Source organism: Grus americana, chromosome 1 (genome assembly GCF_028858705.1).
Source record: "Grus americana isolate bGruAme1 chromosome 1, bGruAme1.mat, whole genome shotgun sequence".
In the NCBI taxonomy this organism is placed as follows: Eukaryota; Metazoa; Chordata; class Aves; order Gruiformes; family Gruidae; genus Grus; species Grus americana.
This window is the reverse complement of record NC_072852.1, coordinates 121,460,712-121,477,683: the sequence shown is the minus strand read 5'-3', so window position 1 is coordinate 121,477,683 and position 16,972 is coordinate 121,460,712. Positions and strand designations below refer to the sequence as shown.

Genomic DNA, 16,972 nt, shown 5'->3' with positions numbered 1-16,972 from the left:
TTCCGGTAACAGTGACTACTCAGTATATTTTTACCATCTTGAGACAGCTTAAGCGTTAAAAGAAAAACTGCATGGATTTTATCAAGGTTGAAACAGATTTAGAAATCCTCTGCTAAAAGTCATGTTTCATTTTCATTAATTTCGCTAACATTTTAAGGCACTGAAAAAGAATCCACAAAATATTTGCTTAAAGAGCTTTTTACTAGTATCGCAGTTCATTTCAACCAGCTTGTTTATTCTTTCTAACATATGGATCTTAATTTGCATACATCCCGCTCCCCGAGATGAAAACACGCTCTCAGACAAACCGACAAAAACAATACAACCCATCTGCCAGAGAAAGGCAGAGAAAAAAAAAAAAAAAAGAAAGAAACCCAAAACCTCTCTCGGAAAGTGGGTTTTGCTCTTTACTGTTCTGCATCTTTTCCTCCCATCTTAGCAACAGCGCCTGGAACAGCCAACCAGGGCCCGGGCGGCGAGGCGAGAGCATCACCGCCGGGTTACTGCAGTGCATTGCCCGCCAGTAACCGCGCCGGGCCAGACCCAGACCGGGCATGCGGCACCTTTACCGCAGTGCACCTGCTGGGGATGAGGACAGGCTTTTTCCGACTCCTCCAGCAAGGATTAGCAAATAATTTAGGGCACATCCTCCCCTCCTCGCCCTCCCCCTCCCCCCCCCCCCCCTTTTTTCATTCGGGTCTTCAGATATCTCTGGGGTGAGTGTGCCTGTGTGTGCGAAATCTTTTAAATGAAGTCACAGAAAGGATATGGCAAAAAAAGCCTAACTACATGAAAAGAAACAGGTCTGTCCGAGTGCGCATACCGGAACTAATTCGTAACAGACTCCAAAGCAAATCAGTGAAACCTAGCCTGTTTAAATCTCTGCTGACAATTTGACAGTGAGTTAAGTTTCCATCTTATGCAGAGATCAGTATTAAGATAATATGCAGACCTCTTCGCTGAAATGTAGGTATCTAGCTGTTCAGACAACACTATCTCGGACTCTGACGGCCACTTTTCGCATTTCACATCTACCAAGCAACCTGCCAAAGACTCCGTGTTTCCCCATTGGACACAACGAAGCCATCCAGAATAAGCACGGTCCTTCATTCCCCTCCTTCCTCCCCTGCTGCTTAATGTGCTGAATCTCGAAGCTATGAAGCAAGAATCTTGTGAGAAAAGACAGCACTCCTCTGGTTGTTTCCACAGGGTCTGAGCCATTAGAACAAACCCCAAATAACAGAAATACCGCATTTTCTGCTGAACATGAATTTCAGTATTGCTTCTAAACCACGCCATGAAAATACCCAACCGCATTTTGACCAGCTGGAGCCCGTTCCCTTGGAGGTTACTAAAGACCAAATCCTACCAGAACTTACACTCGAACGCAGCACAAATGAGTCATTACGGTCCTAAAAATAACAACGGAGAAATTTCCAACTAAAATGTTGCCTAATTAACCATGAATACTGACAAGTATTTACTGAGGGGAAAAAAGTAATCCCTGAATTGTTGTGGACTTTTGAAAGCTAATTTATTACTACTTTCTTCCTGGATGCATTCAAGTTATGTAGGAACAGTATTTCTATTCCCATCCTACATTATAACAAAAACACCTAGAAACAATAGGACACATGTTCTTTGGTGGGTATACAGAATGTATATATCTTTTCAAAGTAAAGCTGAATTAATTTGGCCAAGACAGAAGGCTCCGAACTACTTTTTGTGCCCCCTCCATATTTGGGACTTTCCATAATTTTATCCTCAAACCACTCATTCAGATTACTTTATGGAACTTTTAACAAAAATGGCAGAAAGCTAAGGCACTGACTTTTCTCTGAAATCCTCTTGCAAACAGTTTTCAGGCAGTCCTACAATTAAAACCTACGTATCTATCATTTTTCCATAAACTGGTAAAACCAAGACATGTGTCTGTGGTTTGCATTTCAAAGTGCAGTTCAAACAGCTCAGAAGCCAAGATCCACTTTCAGATCTTCTTCTCGACCCTTAGATAAATGGCTTTGTGACAAGACACTGAAATTTGGGCCACAGTTTGTTCTGAAGCTCTGTGGATCTTGCTTTTCCTCATTTCAGAAGCCCATATTGGATCTAACGAAGGACTCTCCTCTTTTTCTTCCCCTCCAAGCCAGCCGGCTCCCTTGTCCTAAATGAAAGAAGAAAGCATTCTTGGACTAAGTGGCCCTATTATTTCTTTGTTTGCTGAAGTTTCCTTTTCCTGGCTTTGCCAGTTTATCTCAATCGTGCAAACACGCTGTCTCTGCTCCAGCAGTCCTGCAGCTCTCTTAGGCAAATCTGGAACCTTGCTGACCACAGGAGACCCCTGGCACATGCTTGAACAAAGGCTGGATTCAAAGATTGATACACATTTCTGGTTCTGGAAGATCCTTACCCTCAGAAGATCTGGATTAAGTCACTTACCAATGTCTTTCCTTCAAAACTGAAGAAATAATTGATCCTACCACTTGACTAATTCCCTGAAAGCTTTATGGGGAAAATGCCAAAGTCATCTGAGACCCCCTGAAACTTTCACCTCTGTAACCTTTTCCAAAACCCCGTTATTAGTCAGAACTCCTACTGAACGGGATGGGTCGGATACAGCTGCTTTGATCAAGGATTCACCTACCAGATTCCTTCCCTGTTAATACCACTGACTTCAAGAGGAATTACACCATGAATTAATCAGGTTCAGAGTCATACCAATCTTTGCTATGAATTTGATAAAACCTCATTAAAATGAGAACAGCATTTATCACATAAATCTGAGAATGAAAATGCCCTTATTTTTAAAGAGAAAACGAGAATTAATAGATAAATTAGGCATCTTAAGGCTGACACACAAATCAATGAAAAATTCTAATTTGAAGTCTATGATGGCTTATTTAGCTTCTTTGTTGTTGACAAGCAATGCAAATTCACCTTTCTTTGTGCTTTTAATAAAAAGTAAATGATGTTACATACCATGAGTTTCATTGTCTGAACAATACAGCTAAGTACAGAACACAATGATAGCATTACTAATTATTCCTCCTTCTGTTAATTTAGAGGCTAACCTTGACATTACTTTGCAATACCATTTTTACTGAAGTGAGTACTTTTTTTTTGTTGTTGCTCTTTAGTTGAATTCCTCTCCACTATACTGGCACAAATTGTCTTTGCAAGGAAACTATACTTCTCCCTTTGTGATCCAACACTCATCAAAGGTTTTAACTAATTCATTACAGTCATGGAGAAAGATGTGGAAATAGCAGAGTTTTTTTCCAAGCTCCGTTTCAGAATAGAAACACTATTCATTTAAAAGGCACATTTCATAACAGCATCCCTTATCGCTAATTGCCACGACCAGTACCCAAGAACAATGTGAACTGAGAGACATTTCCCATTTTATTTTTCTTTTCTGCTTAAGCATACCAGTTTACTGTTTTTTAAAAATCAGTTGCATTTCCTACACTGGACTTTGTACCTTCAGGAATGTGTTTTCTGCTACTCTTCTCATAAAAAAGTGAATTTAAAAATTTCACATCACAGCAATGACAGATCCTTTTAGCACAGGGAACCCACAAGCAGTGTAGAGCTAAAACATCCACCAATGTTTCAAGGCACAATATTGTCCTTTTGTTGAGCAGACTAAAACCCATTGCAAAGTCCCGGTTTCCCAGTGGAGGAGAAACCAATTAGAGGCATTCAGCATAGTTTTACGTATAATGTATTCATCTACAAGCCCACCAGTTTTAAATAGGTATCTCCCAAATTGCACGCAAACAATTCTATTGCAGAACCACTAAAACAACTCAAGGAATCTGACAGTTTGGTCCTTACCTTCATTTGAAACAAATTAGACAATTCTCTAATTTCTCTAATGGAAAATCTTTTCTATTAAAACCAATACATTGGGTCAGTCCCTGGAACATGGTTGGGGGGAAAGTTTGTTTATAGAAGGTTTCTATAACATGGCTAGCAATTCACTGAATCATAGAAGTGTTGCTTGGAAGGGACCTCTGGAGGTTGCCTAGTCCAGCCTTCTGCTCAAAGCAAGATGATCACCAACACAAGATCAGGTGAGCTGTGGCTCTGCGCAGACAAATCTTATACACCTCCCAACATGGAGAAAGCATACTGTCTCTGGGTGACCTGTCCCAGTGTTGCACCAATCTCCTGGTAAGCGAGTATTTCTTAATGTCCACCATAAGCCACCCAAACCACAATATGTGGCCATAGGCTCTTGTGTATCAGCTGGCATTACTGACAGGAGTTTGGCTCCACTGTCTTTCTAACTGCCCTCTAGGTAGTTGTACACCAGAATGAGATCATCCTCCAGCTTCCCCTTCACTAGACCAAACAAGCCCAGCTTCCTCAGCCTCTCTTCATCAGTCCCCTGACCAATTTTTTACCCCTCTGACAGATCCCTTCTAGCTTCCCAATATCCCTGTTGCTCTGGAGGGCCCAAAACTGAATACAGTATTCCAGTTGTGCTCTCACCTTTGTTGCGATGAGAAGGGTAACACCTTGCCTCCATCTGGCCATGACCTCCAAAGGTAGCTCATTATATGGTTTGCCTTGCAGTGAGACTACACTTTGGCTCATATTCAGCTTGGCACTAACTGTAAATCCCCCAAGTCCTTCTTAGATCCTTGGCTAGCAGAAGAGTGCCAAGACCTGCTGGCAGACAGCAAGCCTCACAGCCACTCAGAGGCTTGCCCTTAGCAGGCCAAGGAAAGACATATGGTGCAAGACCAGGTGAGGAGGGGAGAGTATGAACTCACCAATAGCCAGAAAAGTTTAATCTCCTCTTTCAAATCTAAGTGTAGTGACACAGTTATAACCAGCCGTGCCCTAGAGCTAAACACCACCAATAGTCTTTTTCAGCAGCAGGACATTTTGTCAATATGTCATTTTGTTCAAGCCAAGTCATTCACAGATGTGTCAGCAGAAGTGGACAGAGGTTTTTGGTCTAGAACCCCTCGATCATTTTTGGCCAATGAGAAAGAGATTCAGTTAAAAACCACAAGTTTTAAAATCTTACATGAGACACGCTGGCATAGTTCCTTTTCTTGGGGGGAAAAAACCCTTCACTGTTTGAGTTTGTTCTGATAAGATAAAAAGTAATTTTGAATGTCTAGAAGTTGATGTCAAACCAAGTTGTCCTCCTATGGACAGTATGGCTACATGCAATTTTAATAACGATTTAAAAGAAGGCAGGTGTGTGCATGCACAAATTTGATGTTGAGAAACCCATTAAAGCCTCAAGTTTGCACATCCTTCAACAAATGAGTAACTGTATGCACAGGCTGTCCACATACAGCAGCAATTCCATGGCCACAGATCCAGTGTTTTTCATACCACATGTTTTTAGACTATTAAGGCCTTGATGTTGTGATAATGACACAATTTCCAGGCAGCAGCAATGTACTTTGTGAAACAATTTCAAGTGGAACCTTTAAGCCAGTGGATTTATAGATTCAGAGCAAGTGCAGGTATCAAGTATGGCTCAGGTGAGTGGCGCGCTGGCAAGGGCTTATCTCTTAAAAAGAACTAAAGCACACAACCATACCAATTTACATTACTAAGAGAGAATTCCTTGAGGAAGAGCAATTATGTCATTTAGCACACAAAATTCTCTTGAAGATGTCAATATTTTCTCTTGGGCTTCTTTTCACTAGCAGGAATTTACTGCACGACCTAGTTCTCCTTTCAGAGATGACTACTCACACACACAAAAACCAAAAACCCTCTAGGAAACACATGGCTACACAAACTAGATGAAGGTATAAAAAGAATGAACGCAAAGCAGATGAAAAAGGACGGAGCTACCTTACACCTACCTTTCAGAACTGGAATAGACCAAGAGCATATGAAGAAGAGAGCTGAATATGCCCTCCTTACTCCAATCAGTAAATCAGCACCAGAAGAATTGTCTCAGAGACAACTATAAGTGAAACTGGATTGTGAGAAGGAAGTGGTAACACTTCACTTCCTTGAGATGCATCCAGTATCTGTATCATTTTGGTGTGCCCTGTGTTGTAGGCTGTGAACTCTTTGCTGTGTATTATTCGCAAAGTAGCTAGCAAGAGCATTCTGGTCCTTGACTAAACCTCAGGATTCAGCCCTAGCAATAGCCAGTGATTTCATCAGTTAAAAGAAATGGTAAGCTTAGAGAGACCCATCGTGGAACACCAAGAGACATGGATGGGCTCACATTCCTATAGCTCACAGCATTTATTTTCAAACACAGCGTTTTAAGAGAATAATTTTTATCCTGGTTTCAAATGCCTTCTGAAATTCTGAGGTGCTTGTTCTGAAAGAGTACTGAAAAAATAACCATTTCACAAATCATCCAACTGCAAAAGTAAAAAAAAGCATCTTCTTTCCCCTGACCGCAATCTTTAAACTACTGCATGCTGTACCCACCCTCAACAATAAATTGCAGACATGCAAGATCACAGGACAGATATTTGGCAGCACAGTAATACTATATTTACTTCAGATACTTTAGAATTGGGAGGCAAAAATAAGCAGTTGTACGAACTACTGCATCTACAGTTTCTTGAAGTGCAAGAGGCAATACACCCCACTGCATCAGGCTCCAGGAAAGTTTCTCTGTGCCAGCTGAGGGGCAGCAGGTATATGAAGAAGCCAAGCAAAAAGCAACTGTGAAAACATACTTCCTTCGTTCGCTTTGCTTTGCCATCCACAATAGATTTATTCCACCTATCATGACCACCCACATGGGCAATAACGTTTGCACGTTAGCCAAAACAGAAAGTTTTCCTCACCTTTCTTCCTCCACCACGGTCCTTCTTGGATAGAGTATGACAGTTCTTTAAACTCAATATTCACAGCTGGTCTGCGGGGTAGGTAGGAGAAACGATGAGCTTCTGTCAGAGTATTGTCCACCTTTTTTAAATGTCCATTCATCAGTCGAACGTCTTGGTTATCTGTGCCATTTGAGACCACTTCGTCCACCGAAACACACACTGACTTTGGCTCGGCCATGGTACAAGCAGAATTGCTGCCGTTCTAGAGGAAAAAAGTTGGAGAATGGACAAAGTTCACAGACTTTTGTTTAGGAACATGTTTCAAAACCTTCTGCATTAGAAAAATGATTATTTAAGTAACACAAGAATCCAGCACAGTAATGTGTTGAAAGGTAAAAGGGAAAAAAAATAAAATAATCTTTTGTTTGTTCTGCCAGTGTCTCAATAGAAGATGTAAAAAAGCTCTTGCACTTGCAGCACACAAAGGGCAGTTCCTTTAGCACCAGTTTCCCCTCAAAGGGTATATACACAGCACATTAGTATCTTCAGAACAGAGCAGCTCTTGCACTAAATTAATACATTTATAAGTTCAGACCCCATTGTATTTGGTTTCTCATGCACTCAAAGAATTTGGTTCTAGTTACACTGATTCCAGGGCTTGTATTGGGACAGAGCTAAAGTGGGAAAGGAGCTAGCTGAACAAGTATTTGTGCAGACATTTCAAAAAGCCACTCAAAAAGTCTAAGAGCTTTTATTCCTTTGGATCAGAATATACTTCTGTAAGTGTGAAATTGCACAAGTTATATTTCTGTTAATTTTGAAATGTACTATTTTGTGCCTCATTTGCTCCTGCACTGATAGTTCTGGAGACTCTGCAACCTGGAACAGTACAACTTCTTTCCTAGAGGTCTGTCAGGAAAGCACAGCACTTTCCACCCAAAATCCTTGCACACTTTCCTTGCTTGACAGTGATCCCTAATGGAAATCTTATCAGCTACACAAACATATAAAACCCTGCTCCAGTAATTGCACCCTTGACACTGTAAAGTCAATGCCCTATGCTTACAGCCATACCTCTTACTACGCTTTGCCCATTGTAGCACTTGGTGCAATTCCACCTGGCATTTTTTGGACTGAATTTCTTTCCCCTCCTCTCCTGACCATGACAATAGCCTGCCACCTGCCTTTCTCTTCTTTTTTATTATGCACACAAAATCCGAACTTTTCCCATTCCTTCTACCTGCGTGGGCACCCTGCACCAATATCAACAGGATTTGTATAAGGCCAAAACTAAAACAATAATGAATTTTCTTCAGCTAAACAGAATTTTGAACAGTTCAGAGGTTGTTCGTTGGCATCTGCTGTTTGGAATACATCATAAGCAGGGCAACCTCCACAGTTGTCTATTAGAAAATTTAGTATTTTTAATACAGATCTGTATTGGAAAAGATTCTGTAGCTGGCTTATGTGCTAGGGTTTCCATGCTGTTACATCTCTGCAATAATCTACATGTCCCAAAACGTATCTCTTGGAAAGCATATGTGCTGCACTACTTTTCAAGGCATCAGTATTGAACACCCTCAAATCAAGAGCTGTAGGTCATGCCACTGCCTCCCACTACTTGTCCTCCAATGCAACTAAGAAGTCACATTGCCTTCTTTTCACTGTGCCATTTTCACCCTCTCTGTCATGGTCAGTGGTCTTCCCATTTACGTTGTAAAAGCAGTGCTGCTCAGATCAGACACTTGTCATGAATGCTGATAAAAACATTAAAAAAAAAGTCCTACATAACCACTGATGAAAAGTATTTAAAAAGGAGTCCTACATAACCACTAGATAGCTATGGTCTTCATGTTCCTCATGCACAAGTTCCAAGTGCTGGATGTAAAAATCAGCTCTGCTTACCACATTTTCTCAAGAAAGAGATTTTAATTGTGCTCTCAGCTTACTCAGAGGTCAAGTATCCAGTAACACTTACTTGCGATTTCTTAAATAGTTGACTATAACGGTATGTAATTTGAACATAACAAGAGTAATGTGAAACATCTTAGAACTGAACAATTCTGGTAGGGGAACCTCCCTCTTCTCTGAAAAAAAAGAGAAGGTGAGTTAACAATATTCTTTCCTGCATGTTTTCAAGGCTTACTTTGGCACTCGTAACTGGTTCAAAGGAACCACTGAGCACCTTCACATGTCAGAGGGAATATCCAAAAACTAACTCTCAATGAGCAGGTCACCTTGAGTATTCAGGGAATGGTTGAAGCTTCTCCAGTTTAAAACAATTCAAAAAGAAACATCCTTTGGACAAGGTCCTCGTCTCTGCCTACTGAATCATCTGGAAGTACAAAGCCAGAGACTTTTGTTCCTGGGGCGTTAAACAAATCATTTCAATCACCCAGCGGATTCCAATGCCTGTTTTCAGCAGAGGGTGACAGAGTCCTGCCAGCCCTCGCTCATACGCCTGCTTCCTCCAGGGACCACCGGCTGTGGGTTAGGATCTCCCCCCCAGGGACCACCGGCTGTGGGCGAGGATCCCCCCGGGAGCCTGGGGCGGCAGAAATGGCTCCTAGTCATGGGATCACCTTTGCTTGAGAAGAGCTGGGCAACTCCCGCGGTTACGGCAGGCACAGACTCAACGGAGCCCTGCACTACTGCTCCTCCAACACACCTGAACTCCCTTCGTACAGCCGCTACCACCAACGGACCGCTCGTTTCTCCACTGACATACCGACGTGTACGTACAGCCGTGCATTTCCAACTGCTGTCCGTTTCATCCCCCCTGCGCACCAGTCACGGAGAGCGTGTGTTCTCAAACACTGTGCTCACGTCTTAGTTGGTTCCGTACAGTTTTATTTCCTATACAGTTTTATTTCACCCGTACGCCGAAACAGACTGCTTCCCGGCGCCCACCGGGCACGGCAGCAAACGCCCGCCCGCTCCCAGCAGCAGGACGGTCCCACCGGCTCTGCCTGCTACTTCCCCAGCCGCCTCCCGCCCACTGCCGCTCGCCCCGGGTGTTGGGCGAAGGTTACGGTCGCTCCGCAAATCTGTTTTGAAAAAGACGGGGCGCAGCGGCGCAAGGAGCATGCTCGGAGCAGCCGCTAATCCCCCGGCCTCAGCTACAGCCCAGAGGTAACCAGCGGTCAAGCCCCGCCATGCGCCGCCCTCCCGTCACACACCCCACCGGCGAGCGGGGTCCGCCTCGCACCCCGCACCCGGCACCCCTCGGCGGGACGCAGCCCCGACCCCGCTGCCCGGCCCCGGTTTTCCCTCAGGGAGAGCGGGAAAGCACCCCACGGAGCCCTCGCTCTTCCCCACCACCACCCTTACCAGCCCCGCACCTCGCTCGCCCTAGCCGCGCAGCACCCCCGAGCCCGCAACCTCGCCGCGGCCCCGCGGAGGAAGGCAAGGGAGGGCAGGGCGCGCCTTACCAAAGCGGTGCCCAGGGAGAAAGCCGCCATCAGACATGCCATGTGCCCCGCTGCCGCCCCGCTGCTAGCGGCGGCTCCCGCTCCGCCGGCGCCGCGCGGAGCCCTCGAGTGCCGCCTCTCCGCCCAGACTGGCTGCGGGAGGGAGGCAGGGAGGGAGGGAGCGGCCTCCCGCCGCTCTGGGGCCGCCTCCGCCCCGGTCCGCTGCTGCAGGCACGGCCCCCGCCCGCCCCCGCGGCCCCCGCCGCGGGCCTGGGGAGAGCCGGCGAGGCGGTGCCGGCGGGCCGAAGGGCCCGAGCCCGCAGGGGCGCCCCTCAGCCGTGGGGAGGCGTGGGCAGCGCGTCCCCGCTGTGGGCGCCAGCCCGTGCCGCGGGTGCCCGTGGCTTTCCTTCTGCCGAAACAGGCGGCAGACGCTTCTCCAAGGGACTGGCCGCTGAAGACGGCGGCTGGTTGGACATCCCTGCGGAGAGGTGCCGGGCATTGCCTCCACACTCATAACTGGCACAGCTCGTCCAGCTTCCTCATGAGCTCCCGGAGGGGACGCGGGATGGCATTCACTGAGGAGATGGGGAATCGAAGCACCATTTAATTGTGCCGTGTGCCGTTCTGCCCACATGAGGAGGAAACAGCTCTTCTGGCCCTGGGACTCACGTGCCATTGATTTATAAGCTGAGCAAGCCGCTGTGGTTCAGAAATGGAGAGAAAGGAAGGTTGTCACTGCGTTTCTGTCTTAGTTCATTTTTTCCTCAAATCAAAGACATGCATTTCAGCAAGGTCCCGCAAAGACGCTGCCTGAACCACACGCTTGCCCATGAATTGCAATGGGCGGTGTTCACGTGCCCTTAGGGTTGCGTTGGCGCTGCTGACTTGAATCTAGATCCGTGACTAGCTTTTGAGTTAGATTCATTAGCCATGCTACCCGGTGGCAGAAGGTTCTGCCCAACCAGTTCACCAAGAAGTGAGATACTGGAAGACCCACCAAACACCTAAAGTGCCTCTGCAGTTATGTACCCACTGGGCCCGTTTAGTGTGTGTGCTGGGGCTCCCTCTCTATTCCTCAGGAAGCAGCAGGAAGAGGGGATAAATTATAGCAGGAGTCTGAGAATTGGATTCAAAGCATCTACCAAATGTTATATTCACAAGTTCATAATCTGTGAGGAATCTTCTCACCAGGGAGTTTGCCATAACGCTTGGTACTCACGTAGCATTGTGCAGACATGGAGGTAATCTTCACAAAGCCCCTGGAAGGTAGGTAGGTATTTTATCCTCGCTGAGCTGTGGAGGGCTGTTTACCACAGGCGGCACAGCACTGCGGGAAGGGAACTGCTGCACAGAACATCTGCGCTGGGTCAGACAGGGGCCCGTCTCCCACAGTACCCTCCCTCCTGACAGTGGCCACGAGGTGGATGCTCAAAGAAGAGCTTAAGCACAGGGCTAGCTTGTATGAGATGTCTCCCTGGTACTCTTCCAGCCTACAGCTGTTTTTGGTTCAAGGACTTCCAGACTTGGTGGTCGCTCCTGAATGTGCTAATAACCCTCACTGGATATCTTTTCCGTGAACTAGTCCAGACTCCTCCTTGGAAACACACAAACTTTTACCATCCACTACAGCCTATTGCCAAGGAACAGAGTGAGGAGACTCATTGAGATTGACCTTGGATTCAGTCTGTAGGTGTTGCAGGAAATTATTTACTTATAACTCATGCAATGAGGAAGAAATGCCTACCTGTTGTGGAAGGCCAGTCATGGGTGGGCCCATCCAGAAGTCCTCGCTGAAGGCTTGAACTGTCTGTTGAGAAGAAATTTCATAGAATCATAGAATGGTTTGGGTTGGAAGGGACCTTAAAGATCATCTAGGTCCAACCCCCCTGCTGCGGGCAGGGACACCCTCCACTAGACCACATTGCCCAAAGCCTCATCCAACCTGGCCTTGAACACTTCCAGGGATGGGGTCTCCGCAACCTGTTCCAGTGCCTCACCACTCTAACAATAAAGAATTTCTTTCTACCATCTAAGCTAAATCGACCCTCCTTCAGCTTAAACCCATTACCCCTTGTCCTGTCACTACACTCCCTGATAAACAGTCCCTCACCAGCTTTCCTGTAGGCCCCTTCAGGTACTGGTAAGCCACAATTAGACCTCCCCAGAGCCTCCTTTTCTCCAGGCTGAACAATCCCAACTCTCTCAGCCTGTCCTCATAGGAGAGGTGCTCCAGCCCTCTGATCAGCTTCGTGGCCCTCCTCTGGACTCGCTCCAACAGCTCCATGTCTCTCCTGTACTGGGGCCCCCAGAGCTGGACGCAGTACTCCAGGTGGGGTCTCACAAGAGCGGAGTAGAGGGGCAGGATCACCTCCCTCGACCTGCTGGTCACGTCTCTTTTGATGCAGCCCAGGACACGGTTGGCTTTCTGGGCTGCAAGCGCACACTGCCAGCTCATGCTGAGCTTCTCATCAATCAATACCCCCAAGTCCTTCTCCTCAGGGCTGCGTTCAATCCATTCTCTGCCCAGCCTGTAGTCGTGCTTGGGATTGCGCTGACCCACGTGCAGGACCTTGCACTTGGCCTTGTTGAACTTCATGTGGTTTGCATGGGCCCACCTCTCCAGCCTGTCAAGGTCCCTCTGGATGGCATCCCTTCCCTCCAGCGTGTCGACCACACCACACAGCTTGGTGTCGTCGGCAAACTTGCTGATGGTGCACTCAATCCCATTGTCCATGTTGCCAACAAAGATGTTGAACAGTGCCAGTCCCAGTACCGACCCCTGAGGAACACCACTCGTCACTGTTCTCCACTTCGACATTGAATTATCTCCTAATGTTAGAAATGAAGTGATGAAGCATTCTTCCAGTGAGGGTCCAGGGTTTTAATTAACTTGATTTGGAGCATATAGCACCTAAAATTTATTCAAGTTTGTCTCTTTTATTTTCCCTTATAAACATTGAGAAAGTTGCATTATTTCCCTACAGGATCTGAAAAGTCAGGCTGTGAAATACTGCTGTATATGTGTAAGGCATTTAAGAGGTAAAACAAATTTCATAAAGACATCACATATTTTGACTGTGAGGAGGAACGGAATAGAGAGAGTGGGAGATACCCTGACCTTAGTGAATGTGCGGTACAGACCCAGCACAGTGCTTATTCTCCATTTTAACTTCTTAAAGGCTCTGGAGGAAGAAAAGAAAACAACATAAAGGCTGTAACAAAACTTAAATTTACAGTACTGAAATCTGCTGCACAAACAAAAGTTTTAGCTCCGTTTCACAAACCAGTCCTTCGCAGGAAGGCACACGCTGCTGTCAGCGGCAAGGCTGCCTGCGCTGCCCGCCTGGGCTCGCCCGCAACACCAGCTAGGTCATGTTACTGCCCCTCGTTCACAGGCCAGCAGCATGCAAGGGGTAGCATTGCACTGTGTTTATGCAACATTATATGCCCCAATCAATAAAATGATGGCTTTTCTAGCAATATTATGGCTGAAGTAGTGTGGGCTCAACCGCATATTTGCTATAAGGCTTTTATCAGTGTGCGTGAAAACTGCTCTTATTGTATGAGGTGGCACAGAGGCATGTAGGCATAGTACAAAGACAAGTGATGGTTCGACCCTGCAGCCTTGAGCACTGTTCCCATCACCTTCCACAAGAGTTTTTCCTGAGCAAGAGTACATGATCAGATCCCAAAGACTTATTTTTTTCACAGTGGCCGCAGTATGTAAGGGAGCTTCTTGTAAAACACTGAGACATAAAACAGGTTTCTCAGAAACCAAGTTCTATTTGGTATCTATTTTGATACCACACAGAGAAAAAATGATTACATAAGACGCAGCATGCTAAAAATATCAGTCTCCTGCATTCCTGCATTCCTACATTCCTTCATTAACTCTTCCATTAACTTTACAGGTGATCCCCTGGTCCCCGCAGACAAAAAGATCAAGAACACAACTCTGTGGGAAGGAAAAAAAAAAAAAAAGAAAAAAAGAGAGATATAAAACTGTGATAGAAAAAATCCAGGACAAAAAAAAAAAAGGGAAGCTACAAATGAAGGTGAGGACAAGCAGGCAGGGACAAATCTCTGACTCCTAAAATAGATGAGGAAATAGTAGTAGCTTCCAGGCTTTACAGCAGGGTAAGCATTACAGACAGTAAACTGGTACAACCCACAGGAAGGAAAAGGGACATTGCAAGCAGAAATGCACTGGGAAGGGCAGGGCAAAGGCAGGAGAGGGCAAATTTACAGCACAGCCAAGGGAGGCATTTTAGTGCAGTACTGATAGCTCTGGTGTCTCTATACAAGAACTAGTTCACATATAGAAGTGGTATAGCCTGGGGAATTACAGAGGCCAGCATGGACTAAACTGCTGAGATATGACATGTAGGAAAAGTTTAACTGAGAAGCGTGGGAGAGGCAGATGAGAAGAAGAAAGTATTAACTATAAAAGACAAAATACCTTAGATGGAGTTTTCATTTAAAAAATATCTTGGCTTTAACTATTTGCAACTTGCTGTTGATTTAAACTGGTCTGGGCAGAGTTTAAGGAATTCTATGGAAAAGATTTAAGGAGCTTTTGAGAAAAACATCCTTTTAAAAAAATTATCAAAGAAAAACATTTGGGGTTTTCATTTCAGAATTATGTTTCTAAATCTACCTAAAAAGTCAAAGTAGTTGAGAGCACAAAGAAACATATCCCACTGTGAAATGCTCATGCAATTATTGACCTAAATAAAAACCCAACAACAATAGCTTATCCCAGACAGAGAGTCACTTTGCCATTTGAAAATATACACTGTTTTGAATGGTTTCTGAAGTATGTTTTCTCTCTTCTTATGCCCTACCCCAATTATTTCCATAGCTTTACTGAAATAAGAGTGAAAAGAATATTGGTAGGTTTGAACAGCCTAAAGATGAAGTTGAGCAAAAACTTACAGTCTGATCACAGCTAGTAGCCGTGAGTCTTCACTGTGCTTTAAAAATAAGAAGGACAGAGGAAAGGAAAGCGTAGTGGGGAAAAAAAAAATCAGTGTCTTACTGGAAGAGAATTATTTTAACTAAAGAGATATTGTTCTCTGTTTAAGTTAGAATGTATTAGGACTTGAAAGACATCAATATACATATTACTCTCAGGTGATACATCAAACAAACCACCAGTGACATGTCAAACTTTCCTTTACTACTAGGAAGTTATTAGCAGCTTTGCACCCAGTCTCCAAGAAAAAAAGACTATTCCAGTACTTTTTGGCAGTGGGCTGGAAATTTGAAGAAGCATCTTACTAAAATACAATAAATCTCTAACTTAGATCACATTTTTCTTCTCCCTTCCTGTTGTTCCTCTTCCATATTTGTTAGAACAATAGTCATAACCCCTCTCAATTTTGTCATGTCTTTTTGTACATGACATTAATACTTCCTTATCTGTACTGGAAATATTCACATAATGCTATTTGAGAAGAATGTGATCAGTCAGTTTAAACAGATCTGCCTTCGGATCTATTTAATATTGAAGAACATAATCAGTCATTCCTTTCAGGTTAGGTATACTCTGTATAATGGGTGGGATTCGTCTCTAATTTTAGCTGCCTAGAAAATTGGTATCTAAGCTCATCATACAGATTCACTTTCAGTCAGTGGAGAGAAATGGGCATCCCCAAAAGAAAATTCAGTCATCTTAAATATTTACCTTGATTTGGGATGGATTCTGGATCTATCTTGGCTTCCCTATCAACTGGGGAGGGCTCTAGACACCTAACTTGGAATAGCCATGGCCAGTCTTAAACAGACAGATACCACCTAAGCTGTGTTCTTATGCCACTTTTGTCTTCAACTAACATTTCCAGGAATAACACAAGACGTTTCATATGTTTATTTTACATGAGATTTTATCAGTGTTTTACGCCTGGGTACTCAAATGTCCCTCTTCTGAGATCCAAAGGCAAGAAATTCAAGAGCAAAACGCCAACCTATTTCTGACCAGTTTTAGCTGCAATTCACTTCTATGGCTATTTTCTCTTGTACTCCTGGGAATCAGTAGGCTGCACAGTGCTCACTTTGATGCAAGGGGGTTATTTATCTGAGCGTTTTGGCTCAAGCAAACTGAGGCGGATAACATTGGAAAGAAGTACTAGTAGGTGCAATGGATTAGCTCAGCTTTGCAGGAAATGGTGGTCCGTTAGTCTGTATCTAAGTAGCGCTGGGTTGCCGTAGCCTGCTGATTCCAAGACATGCTAGGAGAGAGCAAGAAAACCCATCATCAGTCTTCCTGGTCAAACAAACAGAGTTATTTTCTCAGAGATTGAGCATAATTTATATTATGAACTCACTACTTACAGTTGATGTCTACATAGCATGCTCACAGCAAATTTACTTTCCCTCAGTTATCATGAGAGGAGAAATAGCAAATTTTTCTGTCACCCATATATCATGCTGGAAGTGGACAAGGGCTCTAGGGAAAAGGTCCCCAGCACAGCGGCTATTTCAGACATACATCTGCATTCCTACAGTGCAGTCCCCCTCAAATCATACTGCCCTCGTTATAACCAGACATGCAGACATAGTGCTCAGACTAATGGATGGAAATCACAGCTAAGAGCAGCTGGATTTTAGGCATCACGTGTCCCTAGACTGCACCTTCCCAGACTGTAGCCTCAGGGTCTGGCACAAGGGAGCAACTGATAGCACTCATGCAGTGATAGCCAAGGGGAAAAACTTTAGCAACCCTGTCGTGAGCAGACTAGGTGAAGAAAATATTCTCGTGGTCTGACGAAAAGAATGCAGTCCTAATTC

At 44.7% G+C, this 16,972-nt stretch overlaps 1 protein-coding gene across 1 annotated transcript in view; it reads right to left on the bottom strand.

Moving 5' to 3' along the window:
• The window catches only part of ABCG1 (ATP binding cassette subfamily G member 1), a 57,697-nt gene extending 47,250 nt beyond the window's left edge, over positions 1-10,447 (bottom strand). Inside the window, exons 1-2 of the mRNA XM_054845908.1 lie at positions 10,205-10,447; positions 6,792-7,035 (exon numbers count right to left, since the gene is read on the bottom strand). Of these exons, the coding sequence (XP_054701883.1) occupies positions 6,792-7,035; positions 10,205-10,246 (286 nt within the window). The 5' untranslated portion in view covers positions 10,247-10,447. The remainder of the gene's footprint in view (positions 1-6,791; positions 7,036-10,204) is intronic.
• Between the last annotated feature and the right edge of the window lie 6,525 nt (positions 10,448-16,972).